An 18948-nucleotide genomic window follows, 5' to 3' on the forward strand; every position below is an offset into this window, starting at 1 on the left:
TTGTAACAGTGTGCAGTTGGTAAAAGATTTGAAATAGACCTCTTTTATTCGAAAAATGCCCTTGTTGCTGCCTGTCCCGCATTGTTTCCAACTTGCAATCACTGTTTTGTTAATACAAGGGACATTTACTTCAGCAAGAATATCATGTTCTTGTCAGACTTCCCACTTTGCGTATTCACGTTCATCCTTAATTGATTTAACATGCATCATGCATCAGCTGCATGATAAGCCATGTCCTGCACAGCCATTTCTCTCTCCTATGAACATACTATTCGTCATTGCAGACATGGGACATTGCTGTTTGGTTCAAGTCTGAAGCGATTCCCAATTTATCTAACCTGAAAGAGGAAGTCTTACATCAGCTGGCTACACAAAGCCCGAAATATTGGCCCTTGCCCCTAGAGGCTAAATAGTTATCAGACTACAAGCTACAGAGTTGTGAGAGAACAGATTGTATCTGGCTAACGTAAGCTAACATTAGCCCTCATAGACACCGCATAACGTTACATAGACACTTGTAATGACAGCATTCAACGTTTAACCTGTCTAGTCTTTGGGCTATTTCTTCCACCTGACGCAAAACTGTCATTGCTAGTTTCAGACCGACACAGTTGCCATTTTCACACCGAGCACCCACTTTGTGTAGATAGAAAATTGACTTGAGCCCATCTGTGTGCCCATGGGCGTTTTGGTATTAAAATGAGTTGCGGTCTAATGCATTGTTGGCCCATTGCTATCTTGAGGCAGCAGAAAGTGAGCGCCATTGACCAACAAAAACCTGGTCTAAAGGCAAATGCACATTTTGATCCTGCTTTTTACAGGACACATTAGTTATAGTGAGATTATTAATTCACAGACTGTAGTTATATCCACGGCTCAGTGGTAAATTATTGGATTAGTCATAAAAGTAAACATTCTGATTAATAGCGGATGGGTGAAGTACACAGTTAATGAGGGAAGTATTAATCACATTCCCTAAAATGTGGACAGAGCAGAGCTGCTGTCCAATAATGCTCTCCGATTTTATTTGGAGGTGAATATTCAACAATTTTGAGATGGCTTTCTCTTTGATATTGTGTTTTTTGGTCAAAGGCTGTATGCTAGGGCATTTGTGCATCTGAGTCTGTGTGTACTGTACATTTGATTGTGTGTTTTGGTGACCGACAGAGAGAGAAAGTGATGTAACCATCCACAAGTGAACTCGTCTTTTTTTACTTACTTTTATTTGTATGCTCATGAACAATGTGAATAATCTTCTCTGGCTGTTTATTCTGTTAAGCAGAACCATTTTTTTTGCAAGTTAAACAGGTATGTATTATTTTTGCAAAACATGCAAAGGCCTACATCTGCACACCCATTTACATATAGGTGTGGTGTCACATGTCACATGTACAGCAAGTAAAGTACAGGTGACACTAGTCCTTAATGTTTCAGTCTGAAAAGGAATGTGCATTGAAGTGACAATTGTCTTTTTCAGGCCACTCAGTTCGTTTATTGGGTCAGAAGAAAGATGGAGGCCGGAGGCTGGGAGGAGCTAGACTGGACCTGCCCAAGATCAGGAAGAACCCTCTCATTGAAATAATCTCCATTAACACTGGGTAGGATACACACAAACAGAGAACACCACAAAATATTCAGCCTTGTGAGTTCAATTTCACTACTTCCCTGCCATTCTGTGTGTGTGTGTGTGTGTGTGTGTGTGTGTGTGTGTGTGTGTGTGTGTGTGTGTGTGTGTGTGTGTGTGTGTGTGTGTGTGTGTGTGTGTGTGTGTGTGTGTGTGTGTGTGTGTGTGTGTGTGTGTGTGTGTGTGTGTGTGTGTGTGTGTGTGTGTGTGTGTGTGTGTGTGTGTGTGTGTGTGTGTGTGCGCGCGCGCGCGCGCGCCCTCTGTGTTGTGTTATCAATTTAACGTGTGTGGTGTACGTGTTAGAGATTCCCTGATCCGATATCGACTGAATAAGGCCGATCCAGCATTCTGATCCAGTCTTTTTTTAATTTATTTTTATTAATATCATACACAGCAATACAGTTACAGCGATCTAGTCACTTCAGTTCTATATTTTCAACACCGGTTACGGTTTTATATTACATTTTTAAAAAACTGTTTGCACTTTACATGGAAGTGTTATTTATTAATTTATTTTTGCTGCTAATGTACACTTTTTTTGTTAATAATTAATATAAAGTACATTTATATCTGTGTTAATTTGTTACTGTTTTTTTTAACAAGGCTACATTTTTATGTCAAGCCTGATGCCTTCACTCACATGGCATTGTATACGGTTCATTCAACAGTAGTATCGGATCCGCATAGGGTATCGGCCGATACGCTCAGCCCAGGTATCGGTATCGGATTAGATCAGAAACAACTGGATCGGTGCATCTCTGGTACGTGTACGTGCATATTGTGCTATTTGTTCTTCAAACGTTGATGTATTAAAAACCCAACAGGTGTTTAGTATTTGGTCTCAGCTTCTATTTGACTTTGATCATGAAAAAAGGGAAAAACATGCAGATACATAGACTTATCCTGTTACTAATCTTTTGTTATTCTGCCACTGGCAGCAAGTTTATTTAAGAATCCCTCTGTTTTGTCTGGTTTTGCTATATTTTAGCATAAACAATAATGCCAGGAAAGCAAATTCCATAGGGTAGATGGATAAATGAATGTATATATTGTAGATAAATACTATAGATGGATGGATAGGTTGACATCTTTCATGTGTGTAGATGCACACACACTCGCACACACACCTATACCCACGCGTACGGCCACATTTTTATGGGCTAATTTCATGTTGTTTACAGATCTGTGTGTCTCTACTAACCCATGTGCTGTATTCTCAGTGGGCTAGTTTAAAGGGTTACGACAGACTAATTCCACTGTGCTGGGCCTCAACTAATGATAATCCATCAATCATCCTCCTGCACATCTTCAAGGTCTCTACACTAATGGCCTGACTGACAAAGCGAGGAAGTAAATAACTTGTAGACACCACACTAGTGTTCTAAGAGACTAGAGCTTTCTTGGTTAAAATAAATACTCTTTTTTTATTCTCACTGATTCGGTCAAGTCCTTCAGCTTTCAGCCCTTAGTAACACACCTAATATGAAGGCTGTGACCTGTTCTTAGATCCTGACCTATTTTTCATTACTGCTTTATTACCAAGTCATCATTTTTATGATTATTTTGGATGGGATAGTGATGCAGTTGGTACATTATGATGTTGTGTGGTGACAGCATTACCATACTTCACATTGTTGCAATAAATATCACTCATTTACAATATTCAGGGTTCCCAAGGTTGGAACTGATTATTGGTCTTATTATAGTGGGACCTTTTGTTTTAAAAACATAGAAGAACAATGGAAAACAATAGTAAGAGTTCATCATAAGCTAAAATTCCAGCATTACGTCATATATTTATCTACTTTTCATGTTTAACGACATGACAAACTCATGATACCCCCAGCCGTGATATAAAGACACATCATTTAAAAAATCCAGTGAGTGTTTTCCTAAAGAGTGGACTGTGCCCTAAATGTTTGTCGTCTGCAGAGCTCAGTGGTCTTTATTCCTGACTAAAGCTTCTTAAACCACACTAAATCTAATATGCCTAGACAAACTGTATATCCAACTGGTTCAGCCTGGTTTTTAAGATAAACTGGCACTTCTGGTCAGCACCAAATGTGCCATGTTTAAAATGAGAAATGGGAGCTTTGTGAGCCATTGAAAAATGCAACATTTAGCTTCTACTGTCACATTTTACTCTAGTCCTTGTTAACCATTTTCGTCATGTAATATTTAAAATTTATTTCTGGTGTTATTGTTATAAATAGCTAGAACAGATGCAGACTCACTTGATTTTGACTCTCTCACAGTCTGTCATTTCAATTGTTAACTAATGGATCTCTAATAAAGAACAGATTGAGTTTTCTCTGTCTGTCTGTCACTCACTCTCTCTTCCAATCTGCAGTTTTTATGTGTGTGCAGATGTCATTCCCTTGTCAGCCTCCCTCCAGCAGGGTGTCTGTATCTGATCCAGATGAACTTGCCATTGTTTTTCAAAAGGGTCAGACTAGCTACAAATAAATCCCTTTAGATGCTGGCTGGGGGATTACTCAAAGTTGTTGACTGGGTGAATCATCTGTTGACAAATCTCTTGCAAATAACACTGGTGTTATTGGAAATCCTAGCTTAATGTGTGCTTTTGTGTGAGTTGTTCAGCCATTGGTGACACTAATTTGACATGTTTCTCTCTGTATGTGTGGTGGCGGCGGTGGGGGGGGCAATGTGTGTGTGTAGAGAGAATGTGGTCTTTGTGTTCTGGTTTTAGATAATCTGTTTTAAATATTCCTCTGAGGTAGTAGTGACATCACTGGTGACATTTGTCAGCTGAAGAAACAGAGAGAGCTTTGTATGAAATGTTCAACTGGAGAGACAACGAGATTCTGAAACCTCTGTCGGTAAGGGCTGATTCCGAAATTCAAAAAAGGGACTTGGTTGTTTATGACCAAATAATGAATTGGCTTTGTGACTGTGTCCTGTCCTGAAGTTCATATTAGAAAAGGGCTTTAGAGAACATCACTCATTATTTTACTGTAAGTAAAAAAACTCCTGCTTACCACTCTCTCTAGGTTCATTGTTTTTAATGCCCTGCCAGTCAGTGGTCATGCTCTCGCTCTCTGTGATGTTGGCTGCACCTTATTTTTGTTAACTATTTTTGCTCTACTGTTTAAATTGAAAATAAGAATAAAAGTAGCGGGTTAAGCCACAGTTCATATGCTTCTGCTCTAATTTTTAATATAAAAAAGAGCACTGAAAAGAGTTACCACCTGTAAAGAAGTTGTTTAATATATATATATATATATATATATATATATATATATATATATATATACCTGGTATTTTAACTGAATTGTCAGGTCCTGAAGTTGCACTTTATTTTCAAATAAAGTGGATAATTTTTTCCATTAATTGTTGTTTTTCCCCCCCCTGATTTCCTGAACAAGAAAAGCTTAATTCTCACCTGCACAGTATCGAGATGTACATATATATATATATATATATTTATTTATTTATTTAAATTTGGCAATAAAAGTTATTGTATTGATTTCAAGTCATCGAATCATATCGTATTGTTCTAGAACAGCCAAATATCATCCTTGAATGAATCGGAACCATATAAAATTATATGCACTGTATCATTTTAAAAATGTATCGTTGCACCCTTCGTTGCCACCATAGAATGCATGGTAGCAATGTATGTGTTTTCAACTAAGAAACTGCAGATTCATGTCACGATGCCAGACAGATGCTCTACAGAAGACTCACTCAATGACAGAACACTCACGCGCCCCTCACGGCTCGTGTTTCAACCCTCACAATGACAGACAGCCTTCAGATATTATTTCATTGTTCAAAAAAATCAGTCAATAATAAAAACATTTGGTTAACGCAACCTCTGCTTGGGAGACATTAACAGTATTCACATTGCTCCCTCATGATCACATTGCCTGTATAATCTTACAGGTCTACCAAATACCCCAAAGTACCTTTTTATACAGAACAAAACCCTAAAACCTCACCCCCTCTGACTTTGTGTTGATAAAAGTAATCATCCCAGCATTCATATTCTGGAATAAAACCCATTTACTCATTGCAAATGAGTCTGTAGAGTAGTTATAGTCTGCATCTGACAAACCTAATGTTCCATCCCCATCACTTTACAGTATAAGTGCAAATCCTCACAACAGCCTGGCGTTGAGTTTCACCTGGGACTACCTATGGAAATTGAATTTCATGTTCAAATTGATTCACAATATTAGTTTCATTAAGTTGCATATTAATTCCATTTGGGCCTATTAAATCCCAATTATATTGGCTTTTTTTCCCCCTCACCCAGTTAATTTCATTTGAGTCCATTTTTACTTGACACATTAATGAGCAAAAACCCTGCTTATTTCAGTTTCAGCCTAAAGATAGCATGTTGCACCAATGTTATTGCTAGTATAACTATGAACAATTTTGTTCCATACATTAATAATTTGTTTGCTTTTTGGGGCTTTCAGCTAGACTCATTCGATTACCTTCAGACACAATGACATCAATTACGTAAATATCATAGCTGAAAAGACAAATATAGATGACTAATGAATAATGTTTTATTGTTGTTTTTTTATGCAGTTTCGGAAGGTGTCTCAATTTGAATCCCATTCAGTGAAACTCAATCACTTTAAACAAAATTATCAGTGCCGTTTTTGTAATAGTACTGTTGTTTTAAGGTAGTTTAAAACAGTTTTTTGATAAAGGTAAACCTCTAAACCTCCATTGCTTTGATTGATGATACAACACAAATCTTTTCTCACAGATGGTGTATATGCATATTGAATGGTAGGTAAGAGCAGTGAGGCATTAGAGGCAATAGTAGTTGATGAATGAGAAGAATAAAAGAGAGAAATCCTAAAAAAATACCCACTATTGGTGTTTTTCAACGTGGAATCAGAGATGGATTCTTTGTGCTTCCCCCTATCTGTGCTCCTGATGGTGACTTCAGCCGCTGATGTTGAGCTTCTGCTCTATAATTGGCTTATGTTCCTGTCGCCTGCATTGAGTTTGGGATTATTCCTCATGTTGTTTCTTCCATACTGTAGCTTCTTTTACAAACAGATAAGCCTGGGGGCAGAGTTCAATTTTCATACAGCCTCAGACTGGAAAAAGATTCCCCTGGCTTTCTAATGCTCTGTTTTATATCTACGTTTTAGCATGCTTGATAACTATTAAGAAAGCTGGTATGTGTATACGTGTGTGTTTTGCCCTAGGCTACACTAACAGTCCCTTCTTCCTCTTTGTATATCTACAGTATGTGTGTGTATTGTCAGCAACAGTAGAAGCCCCTTTGTAAAGAAGTTAAGTCGTAATGTTCTAGCGTCACAAACAAGGAATTTACAGCCACTCGGTCAGAAAGGTTCATTGAGAGAGAGAGAGAGAGTGTGAGTGTGAGTGTGAGTGTGAGTGTGAGTGTGTGTGTGTGTGTGTGTGTGTGTGTGTGTGTGTGTGTGTGTGTGTGTGTGTGTGTGTGTGTGTGTGTGTGTGTGTGTGTGTGTGTGTGTGTGTGTGTGTGTGTGTGTGTGTGTGTGTGTGTGTGTGTGTGTGTGTGTGTGTGTGTGTGTGTGTGTGTGTGACTATGAGAACCATAGTCATTAGACTCAAAACGAAAAAGTGAAACATTTTTTCCACAGTTACAACTCATTTAATTTCATTATTGGTCTCTTCCCTGTTCTCTATTTAGTTTTATTTTTAGCAGTCCTAATCTCTGTTATTGCAGTGTGCTGAAAAGTCAGGTGTTGATGATCCTTTGCCCTAACCCCAGACCAATAACCAACTTCATCATTCATATCCTCCAGGCAGGTAGATGGGATGACACAGAGGGAATAGGCGGTGGATGTAGGCGAGGGAAACATTTCCGGCAGGCTGACTGCTGCCTTGATGTTTGATTGCTGCGCTGGCAGCTCCAACTTATCAATAAATAGCTAGAAGTGGAATAAATCATATGGAGGCATGTGCTGCTGTTAAATGTTAACCTGTGTAAAGATTACACTATAATGAAAGTTGTTTATGTCTGGCATCTGTGGTCATGCTTAATATTTTTGATATATCATTCTCAAACAGGCATTTGATGATACTATGACATTTTTTAGTTTTTCGGGTTAATGTTTTCCTTTGTCACCCCCTGCACATCATTCTTCTTCAGATGCTTTCAGGGTTAAACTTAAGACAGGTTGACAAATAGAGACTCTGCCATCTCTTGAATAAAAAGCAAACATTGAAGGATTTAATGCATAATACATTGCAACAGTCCTGGGTTTGGAAATTTCTTAGTCTTTGAATTGCTGGCTTCACCTATCTAGGGAGTATAAAAGATAACCTTGGCACCCATACAGTATTTTATTCTCTTTTCTTTGTTCAGCTTCTTCTATTCAGTTCCTTTTTTCACCTTCTGACACTAATAGTAACATATTTATCTGCTTAACGGAAAACTAATTTAATCTGACCATTAAGCCTTGTTGAATATTGCACGATGCCATTATTATGGGTTTGAATAGATATTTAATACCTTTTTAAACATGACTCTTTTGGATGTTTTACTCAAGCTACATAGCATTTATCCTTTATTTGTGTTGTTTTCTATTATATTCATTACTGTGGCTGGCTACAATCATAAAGGATATGACTTGTAGCTCGTTTCTCTCAGACCTTTACTCTGCCAAATCCTTGATTTCTGTAATCACTAATAATCACCGTAGCAAAATACACAGATGCGTAAACGCTCCATGTAAACAATGCTAATAGAGACATAGTGAAATGTGGCAGTGTGTTTTTGTCTTAGCGTGCCTTAAGAATATGTTTGTGTTAGCTGATAGGCCCCCAGTGTGTTAGCTGCTTGTTTCCTGTGATTTACGTCTGGCTGCCACAACTTCTACATCCACTCTCCATGCCAACTCGGTGGAATAATAGGTCTTATCAACCACACTGCTGACCTTTTTAGATGTGTATTAACCATTGTGACCAAGGTGTAATCAGGGCTTTAGCCAAATGAGAAAGAAGTAAATTTGGGGTCACAGGCGTCTAGATGGAGAGGAAAAACAATAAGCCTCAGAGTAGGAGACACAGCAGCTACCTCCTGCATGTCAGGGCTAGACTTACTACCTTAAAGAAGAGGTTGAATCAGTAATATTATACTGTATGACTCCTGTTCCTGACCTGATGTGTCCTTAAGGAACTCGGCAGGGCCAGAATTAATGTTCAAATTCTTAAGGAGGAAAGTTGAATTCACACAGAAATAAGGTGTTTCATTGATTTAGGTGTATTATGTGTCTGAATGAGGCCAAAGTCTGGAGGTCACATCTCATTCACACACAAAAACAACTGCAGTGTAATTTACTGAAATAATTTCCTCAAATGTCAAATATGTTTTTACTAAAGCAAGTTCAGAAAAAACGGTGAGGAATTACACTAGCTTCCTTTTCTGAAACAAAATGAAGAACTGAAAAACACTAATGCATTGAGGGAAGAAGACATTTAAAAAAAAAAAAAAAAGGGCGCATGATTAAGGTGCATACATAAACTGCATACAGTTGACCAACAGTAAGCTGGTGCTCTTTTAATTTTCTTATGGTGGTGTAAGATGAGCAAAGTCCGTGCTAACAGTCAGAGATGGCCTATTCCAGAAATTTAACAAAAGGAGACCAAGTCTTTTTGAAATCTGCCTGCTTGTATTTTATGGAAAACCTGATTCTCTCCAGATAGAGAGGTTTAAGTCATCAATCCAATTTTTTATTGAGGGAGTTTCAGGTTTCTTCCAATGTTGAAGCAAAACCTTCTTTGCTGTTATGAGGCCATATGCGATAAAACGTTTCTGATATTTCCTCAGTGTGTTCAGTCCCTTCGTCGTCCCAAGAATAATTAACTTGGGGCACCGATGCAGACTTGGAGAAGATGTTAAAAACATCCTCCCAATATTTCATGTAACTGTGTAATAGAGTGCCTTCTGAAAAATGTTACATGAGGTGCTGTCTCTGGAAAAATACTATGAACTTTACTTTTTTGATGAGCTTTATGTTGTTTGTCATGCAACCTAAATTCCAATCAAGTTGCAACATTGTGTAAAATTTAGATAAAAACAGAATACAACATTTGCAAATCCTTTGCAACCTATGTTCAATTGAATACACTACAAAGGCTATGGCTTATATTCAAATATTCGTTTGTGTATGAATTATATTTTCATTTTTGGTATTTGGATATTCATTTTTGATTTTTTTTTTTTGCTTAATGTAGGCTATCAATGGAGGCAGACTGCAAAATATATTTTGCCAGTACATTCTTGTACTAGTCATTCTTTTTTAATTTCACTATTAACATGTGGAAATAAAAAACCCTCTGATGGGCGGCAAGTGACTGATACAGGACAGCGGCAGGTGCATGTGAGTCCAGTATTGCGTGGTGACGCAGTGCCAGCAGATTACTGAGTGATGTGATTTCTGATACAAGTATCATGTTTAAAGTATTGTTAAATGTGTTTTGTTTGTATCTTTCTTTGACAATAGCTGAAGGTAGATCTGTAGTTTTACTTTCACTTTGACGGTGCTGTGTCAGTCTGTGTCAGACTGAGCGTCTTCGCTAGTAGTAACAAATAGGCATGCCATTGTTAAATGATGTTGATGATCTAACAGTAGCAGAGAGTTGTTTTTCTGGCGATTAAATGTAGAGAGAAACACAGTCTATGTGGTTGTGGATCTCCGGCTCATGGAGCATCCCAGAAAGGCTCAGTTGTTCAGGAGCAAGGATGGGGCAAGGTTCACCATTTTGTGAGCAGTGAACTATGTGAGCAAATAGTCCAACAGTTTAAGAACAACATTCTCAACGTACAATTGCAACAAATTAAGGGAGTTCATCATCTACAGTCCATAATATCATCAAAGATTCAGGGAATCTGGAGAAATCACTGCACGTAAGCGGTAAGGCCGAAAACCAACATTGATGCCTGTGACCTTTGGTCCCTCAGACAACACTGCATTAAAAACTGACATTTTGTAAAGGATGTTACCACATAGGTTAAGGGACACTATAGAAAACCATTGTCAGTGCACACCCGCTACATCTACAAGTGCAAGTTAAAACTCTACCATGCAAAGTGAAAGCCATATAACGACAACACCCAGAAATGCTGCCAGATTCTCTGGGCCCGAGCTCATCTGCGTGTAAAAGTGTGTGAAAGTGTGCTGTGGTCTGACGAGTCCACATTTCAAATTGTTTTTGTTAATCATGGACATTGTGTCCTCCGGGCCAAAGAGGAAAAGGACTGTTCTGATTGTTACCAGCCATAAGTTCAAAAGCAAGCATCTGTGATGGTATGGGGCCGTGTTAGTGCCCATGGCATCATGGGTAACTTGCACATCTGTGAAGGCACCATTGATGCTGAAAGGCACATACAGGTTTTAGAGCAACATATGATGCCATCCAAGCAACGTCTTTTTCAGGGACGTCCCTGCTTATTTCAGCAAGACAATACCAAGCCACATTCTGTTACAACAGCCTGGCTTCATAGTGAAAGAGTGCAGGTACTAGGCTGACCTGCCTTTAGTCCAGACCTGTCTCACATTGAAAATGTGTGGTGCACCATGAAGCACAAAATACAACAACAGAGATCCCGGACTGTTGAGCAACCAAAGCCGTTCATCAAGCAAGAATGGGAAATAATTCCATCTACAAAGTTTCAACACTTAGTGTGCTCAGTTCCAGAAAAACTTATTTAAGTGTTGTTAAAAGGAAGGGTGATGTAACACAGTGGCAAACATGCCCCAGCCCAGCTTTTTTTTTAAATTGCAGGCATCAAATTCAAAATTAGTGAATGTTTGCAAAAAACAATTAAGTTCATCAGCTTGAACATAACAATTATTTGTCTTTGTAGTGTATTCAATTGAATATAGGTTGAAAATGATTTGCAAATCATTGTATTCTGTTTTTATTTACGTTTTACACAACATCTCAACTTAATCGGAATTAAAAGTTATTGTCGTTGTGGTGCGTGGGATCAATTTTTAAACAGTAATCCAAATTGTCTGATTCCAAAATGATAAAATCTGAAAAATGTTGCCTGACATAATTGACTTACTTGTGGATACATTAAAAAAATGTAAATTGTGTTTTTTATGAAAATTATTTCATAATAGTGATGAAAGTACAGTATAATGCAAATTCTGGATTGTCATTATGTTTTTCATCCCAAATGTGTCATAATTAAAGTCTTAAGTTACCAGGCACTTCCATGCAACACATAATGACTTGTGAAACAGTTATTTTGGATCATGAAATCAGAGCTTATCAGGGTCGCATCAGTGTGTGGGAGTTGTACAGCTTCTACTTAAGTGCTGTAAGTAGCTGGCTAGCACACAGTCTACAGCAGTATTTGCACTAGACTAGTATGTCCTAGAGAACTCTAGAAATTTGGAATAACTGTGGACGTCGTCTGCGATCTTAATCCCATGAAAATCTGCCATGTCAGTAATATGTCAAGTAAAAATTCCAGCACAATTACTGACCATATTTAAGCTAACACAGAGGTCATTAGGTGTTTCCCCGACTAAAAATTTTCATTGTCGTATCTGATTTGTCACGACTTGCCTAAAGTCGACTGAGGCATCTCATTAAAAGTATTTGTTGTTAAAACATAAATGTGTTTTGTTTGTATCTTTCTTTGACAGTAGCTGACGGTATATTTAGAACTAGTTTCACTTTCACGGCACTGTGTCAGACTGTGTCGGATTGAAAGTCTATAATAAAAAACAACAAATGGGCAAATATTCAAATTAAATGATACTGATGATTAAACAGTAGCAGTTGTATTTCTGGCACACGGTTAGATTTAAAGCCCAGCCAAGATGCGCTCTGACGTGCTGGGTCCTGGATAGTACAACTTAGTCTACGAGGGGAAGGGGGCTATTCCCGCACACTAAGGATTATTATCACATTTTTTTGAAACAGTGTTTATTAATAGGCTTATATTTATACCCAAGTAGGCTATTTATCATGGTTTATTGGGAGAAACTAAGCATCTATATGTCAAATCAGATATTCAGCACCCCCAGAGCCAGAATAATCTGGAATAATGATTCGACTATGAGATTGGCTGTCGAATCAGGCTCCTTGGAGCGAATATTTGACTATTCGGGGTCACCCCTAGAGTCCATGTTATAATACTGTTTTAGTCCAGTGCTTATTTGCATTTCAGTGATTCGTATTAGAAAACTAGAAAAGCAGGGTTAGAAAAGTGATGAGTCCCTTTAGAATAACCATTATAAATATTATCAGGTATAATCAATCACCTTCCAAATTTCACACCAAGTTAATCGGCCTCCACCTTACATCAATTGTGGTGTTTTTGATTACTTCAGAATAAAATGAGCTGTTCCTCGAGGAATACCACTCCTAGTAGTGCATGGTAACACAAAGAATTCACCATGGTTGGAAAGATGCTTTCAAAAGAGCTCTGGGATAAAGCTGTGTCAAGGCACAAGTTAGGAGAAGGATATAACATATTTCAAAGGATTTAACTATCCCTCTGAGTACCGTTCAGAGTATTGTCCAGAAGTGAAGGCATATGGCACCATCCAGACCTTTCCTAGATTGGGCCGCCCCTCTGAACTGGATGACCGAGCCAGGAAAAGATTGATCAGGGAAGCTGCCAAGAGGCCCATGGTGACCTTGAAGGAGTTACAAGTCCTAATGGCAGAGGTTGGTCGATCTGCATGTGACAACAAGAAAGAGGCCTTTTCTGGAAAAAAATGTCACAGAATACTGTTTACAGTATGCGAAAAATACATATTAAAGATTCTAATGCCATGTGGCAAAAAGGTTTTATGGTCCTTTTACTTTTTGGGTTGAACTCCAAGCTTTATGTTTGGTGGAAACCAAACACAGCACACCACCCAAAACAGCAGCATTGTGTTGTGGGCTTGTTTCTGCTCAGCAGGGACTGGGCAATTCGTCAGGATTGAAGGAAAATGGATGCTGCCAAGAACAACCAAATTCTTGAGTAAAACCTGCATCCCTCTGCTAGACACTTGAAAATAGGCAGGTGGTTCACCCTCCAGCATGACAACGACCCAAAACACACCTCCATAAAAACCAACACAGTGGCTAAAGGACACAAAGGTGAATCGTAGAGTGGCCCAGTCAGTGCCCTGACCTAAACCCTACAGAACATCTGTGGAAGGACTTGAAGAGTGCAGTCCATCGCCGCTCACCACAGAATATGACTGAACTCAAACAGTTCTTTAAGGAAGAATGGGGAAATATTGCCCAATCTAGGTGCACAAAGCAGGTAGAGACAAATCCAAACAGACTGATGGCTGTAATTAAAGCAAAAGGTGCCTCCGCAAAGTATTAAATCTGGGGACTCATCACTTTCCAACCCTGCTATTCTAGTTTTTCATTTTTTATTAATTTTCAGAAATTTGGAAAAAAAACGTTCACTTGAATGTTGGAAGGCAAAATGTGTAAATCGTGCTGGAAAAATATATTTTTTACGTATTATCATTTCAGGCTTTAAAATGAAAAAAGTGACTATTTCAAAAGGGTATCATGACTTTCTATAGGCACTGTAAACACCAGCTCCTCTTGAACAGAAAACTCTTCAGTATACCACATCAGTAACTGCAACCAGTTAACTTTCCAGTTCTCAAACATTGTTCGGTACTCACTTTTCTTATTTTGACTATTATCATACTAGCCCTCCTTCAAGCTTTTCAGCACTCAGTTGACAGATTTCAGCACCTGATAGTCGCACTCAGTCCGTTCTCAGTCCCAATCAACACTTCCTCCGCTGCTTGATTCTTTTCTTAGGCCTCTTTGCAACCAATTTCTGTTTGGAGATCAGTTGAACTTAACACATTGTATTTGTGATGCCAGAGGCCTTGACATGGGGGGGGTGGGGGTGAAAAAGACAAAGCACAGTTGACACCCTAATAATTAAGACTATCACTAAATGAAAGTAGATTCACTAGAAGAAAAGATGAGGCATTTTTGCAGATAAGTCTTTGCTTGAAAGAGAAAGGGGAATACTGTACACATAGACACAGGCAGAGATGGGGAGTCATCATCCGAGTTAAAAGCAAATTAAATCAGGCCTATGTGCTCTTTTGTAATTTAAATTTCCCCGGCAGTTACAGTGTGGACGTGAATAAGACCTATGAAAATGAGGAGTGAGTTTTTGCCCAGGTTGCGCCAGAGAGAGACACAGGGAGTGTTTTTACTCTTTGTCCAACAAACACACACTTTACCCAACAATCAAAGCAGGTATGTCTGCGCCAGCTTGAGACTGTAATATCTCCACCACTGGGATTCATGCGATATTCACTGCAGATAATTTGTCCATATCTCTGTCATCCTAAAAGCAAATACACAAGCCATGTTACATTGCTCTACTTGACTGCGTTTCCATTTTGTTGATCATTGGTCAATGATCTCATCTTTTCTTTTCCGTGTTGTTTTTCTCCCCGAGGAGCAGAAGTGAAAATGCGTCATATGAAGCAGCAACAAAAGAGGGAGAAAATGCACCAATGTGCTAAAGAAAAGTTGAGTTACAGGGGAGTGAAGGGTGTTTACACAAGGGTTTCTGATCACGAACATATGTGTGTAGGATTGTGGGAGTGCATGGCTGCACAATTTACACACAACCCCTTGTGATTTAGCACTTTAGCACACATGCAAACTCATAGTCACACACACACACACACACACACACACACACACACACACACACACACACACACACACACACACACACACCCCTCCAAAAAGGAATTCCCATTTTCTTTTTCTATTTCGATCCTGACACACACATGATTGTATGCAGACATGCTCACACATACCCACACCTCTTCTAGCTATGTACCATGGTGGCCTTTCCTGCTGTTTATCAAACCAATGTATGGGTAGTTTTCAGCTCCACTGGTCTGAACATATTATTCCATTTCCCTCTTCCCCACTGCTTAACACACAAACACACACACACACACAGACACACACACACACACACACACACAAACACAATCCACTGTTCTTCCTACTCACTCACCAGGAGAGACTTTGCTCCCCACAGTAAATCCAAAAGATTGATGTGTCTCCTTGGACAAAATGAGATTGTGTGTCATTACAAGGCATTACACTACAGAACCCCTGAGTAACTGAATTAGCCCCAGTGTGTCACAAGCAAACACAGTTTTCACACACACACACACACACACACACACACACACACACTAATCTGTTTACATTCTATTTGCACAAACTAGTTCCTACATGAATCCTTCCAAGAGACATCAAGACAGAATGGTCAGTGTAGAGATGAGGCTTTCTTTCTTTGACTTTTGTCTATAGTGGTATGTGTATATACTTTGTGTAGTGCGGTCAGATTATTTGGACAGTGCATTGTATTTTAACAGGAAACACTGGCAGTTAGGTCAGACCCGCTTGCCTTTATTGCATGGGTGATTACCTCTGCAATGAAACAGATCATGTGTGGAGGAACTGTAACTATTTCTTCCCCAAATGGAGGGACAAACTTTTCACATGAACTTAAATATAATTTTTAATGACCCACAGATGTCAGCAGACATTTGGTCTAATCTGTGGTGATGATCTGCAAGGCCAATGCTGACACCATCTTCACTATGCCTCAGTCAATCAGGCAAGAAGGCTCCATCTTCAGCGTGAGCCATACTTTACCTGTGCAGAGAAAGAAACAGAACAACGTGGCAGTGCTTGGGTAAGCCTGCTGCTCAAATTTAATGTGTCACCAAAGTCTTTCTGGTTCAGTCAGTTTGACCCTGCTGCTGGCTTGGCAGTACGCAACTAATGAGATGACAGCTGAGATGTGATGGTCCCAGCGCTGTAAAATACACCATAAAATCATAGCAGAATCTTGGCAGTGGCACTTGCCTGCTCCCTGGCGCATGTTAGTGAAACCTATGCACCGCCGCCACTGAGCTGATGGTATGTCGAGGCGTGTTTTCAATCAACCCTATGAAGTAGGTACTCGGTCAGTGGTACAACAACCAACTAGGTGTGTCCCCGACTAAAAATTTTCATAGTGGAATCTGATTTGTCACGTCTTGCCAATAGTTGACTAATCATCAAATCAGTTTTTTTTTTTGCACCCTCTGATCTGGGGTGGCGAGGCATAGACATAGCGCAGACAGCGGCGAGTGCATGTGAGTCCAGCGCTGCGCGGTCACGCTTGTCAGGCAGAGAGTTACTGAGGGATGTGATTTCTGATAGGAGCATCTTATTAAAACTATTTGTTGTTATAACATAAATGTGTTTTGTTTGTATCTTTCTTTGACAGTAGCTGAAGGTATATTTAGAACTGTAGTTTCACTTTCACAGCGCTGTGTCGGATTGAGCGTCTAGAATGAAAAACAACAAATGGGCAAATATTCAAATTAAATGCATACTGTTGTATTTCTGGTGCTCAGATAGATTTAAAGCCAAGATGCGCTCTGATGGTGCCGGATCCTGGATAGTACAACTTAGTCTAAGAGGGGGAGGGGGTTATTCCCGCACACAAAGGAGATAGATCTAAAGCATATTTCACATTTTTAGCAACAGTATTTATTAAAAGGCTTATATTTATACGCAAATCGGCTATTTATCATGGTTTATTGGGAGAAACCAAGCATCTAAATGTAAAATCAGACATTCAGCACCCCCGGAGCAAGATTGGAATAATGTGTTTCATAACCACATTTTGTGAGGATTCGACTATGAGATTGGCAGTCGAATCAGGCTCCTCGGAGCGAATCAACTATTCGGGGTCACCCCTCCAACCAACCAGTGAATTATATCACAGAGATTTTACACAACTGGAAAAAACAAGACTGGTTGACAACAAGGGATTTCATTAGTTACACAATAAAAGAAGGGTGGATCTCTCATAATTTGATTATAAAATGATTATCAATGTATCTTGATTCAACCAAATGTTTTATTTCTGTACATGATTTATTTTTTCTCCCTGTGACTTGCTTAGCACATTTGTAATGATCCATGATTAAAAAAAGATGAATTTTGTTTTTAGTTAAGTTAGACACAAATTGCATTAGGGGTGTAAATGCAGAAACATAAGCTTGCGCTCATTTATAGTACACAGCAGGATCAACAAACTAAATAAATTTTAAGTTAAAATATAAAATTATTAACTTTTCTGCATCCAGTCATAATCTTTCAAGAGAGAATCCTGATGCATCTAAGAACTGATTTTTTCCCACCTCTAACTTTATCAGTATGTGTGTAAATAAACAAACTTCATAACGTTCTTGTTCAGTAACAATGGGCTGACTGATCGAGCACAAACAGTCTCAAGGTCTGTCTACAGACAAAACAATAAGTTAGGAAACACTCACAGTTCCTATGTAGACATAGGCTTCTGGTTTCACACACACATGCACGTGCTGTCTCTCTCCAGTCAAAACAAGTAAGGCTGCTGTAGTAGTTAAAGAAATATAAGGTCAACATGTGACACATTTTGTAAAAAAAACACAAACACAGAGCTGTTTCAGTGTGCAGCACTAGTAACACGAGACTAAATAACAGAATTGAAGAGGTCAGACACAGACTGGATTGAACACAGAGGAACGGGCCACAGCTGCATTAGGACACACACACACACACACACACACACACACACACACACACACACACACACACACACACACACACACACACACACACACACATACACACTGTTCTATTCACAGATGAAAAGAAACACGCTCATACACACACACATTTCCAACACAAACAGAAATGCAAAAACAACTTGTGAGATAATGGTGAGAGAACGTTATTTATTTCTCAGTCCGAACAGAGCTATTTATTGGCAGGACAGAGGACAAGTCAACAGTGTTCTCACTGATACTTCAACTGTTTACTGTAAAAGGCTTCAGATTCCAGTTAACCCCTTTTGTTGAGTTTTGTTGTCTGCATCAACTTCTCACTAGTCAATGGGCCATTCACTAGTCAATGGGCCATCCACTGTAAAAATGCACAAAAAAATTATAACTCTAAAACCATTAGCAAGATTTTATGTGGTTCAGCTACAGTGTTCTGCGGTCATTTTAAAATGTGTTTTTTAAAAACATTGTGTTTTTCTTTTGTGTAATAAAACACAGTTTGTATGTTTATTTGTAATGATATGATAAGGCGTCTATCACATGTCTGATTCGGGAATCTTGCAGGACCCATCATGTAATGACACAACGTGCTGCGGTATGAATTTTGACTCTACCTACCGTGTAACCGGCAGAGCAGCTCTGACGTAACCAAACCACACAATGGCCCTCATTTATCAATCTTGCGTGAAAACGGGCGCAGATCTGAGCGCAGAA

The 18948-nt window shown here is 39.0% G+C and overlaps 1 protein-coding gene across 2 annotated transcripts in view; it reads left to right on the forward strand.

Moving 5' to 3' along the window:
• Positions 1 to 18948, forward strand: part of cdkal1 (CDK5 regulatory subunit associated protein 1-like 1) — a 336709-nt gene that overhangs the window by 97398 nt on the left and 220363 nt on the right. For both annotated transcript variants that reach the window (XM_083918841.1, XM_083918840.1), the window contains exon 7: positions 1478 to 1598. In XM_083918841.1, the coding sequence (XP_083774967.1) occupies positions 1478 to 1598 (121 nt within the window). The remainder of the gene's footprint in view (positions 1 to 1477; positions 1599 to 18948) is intronic.

This window comes from Echiichthys vipera (assembly GCF_963691815.1).
Source record: "Echiichthys vipera genome assembly, chromosome: 8".
In the NCBI taxonomy this organism is placed as follows: Eukaryota; Metazoa; Chordata; class Actinopteri; order Perciformes; family Trachinidae; genus Echiichthys; species Echiichthys vipera.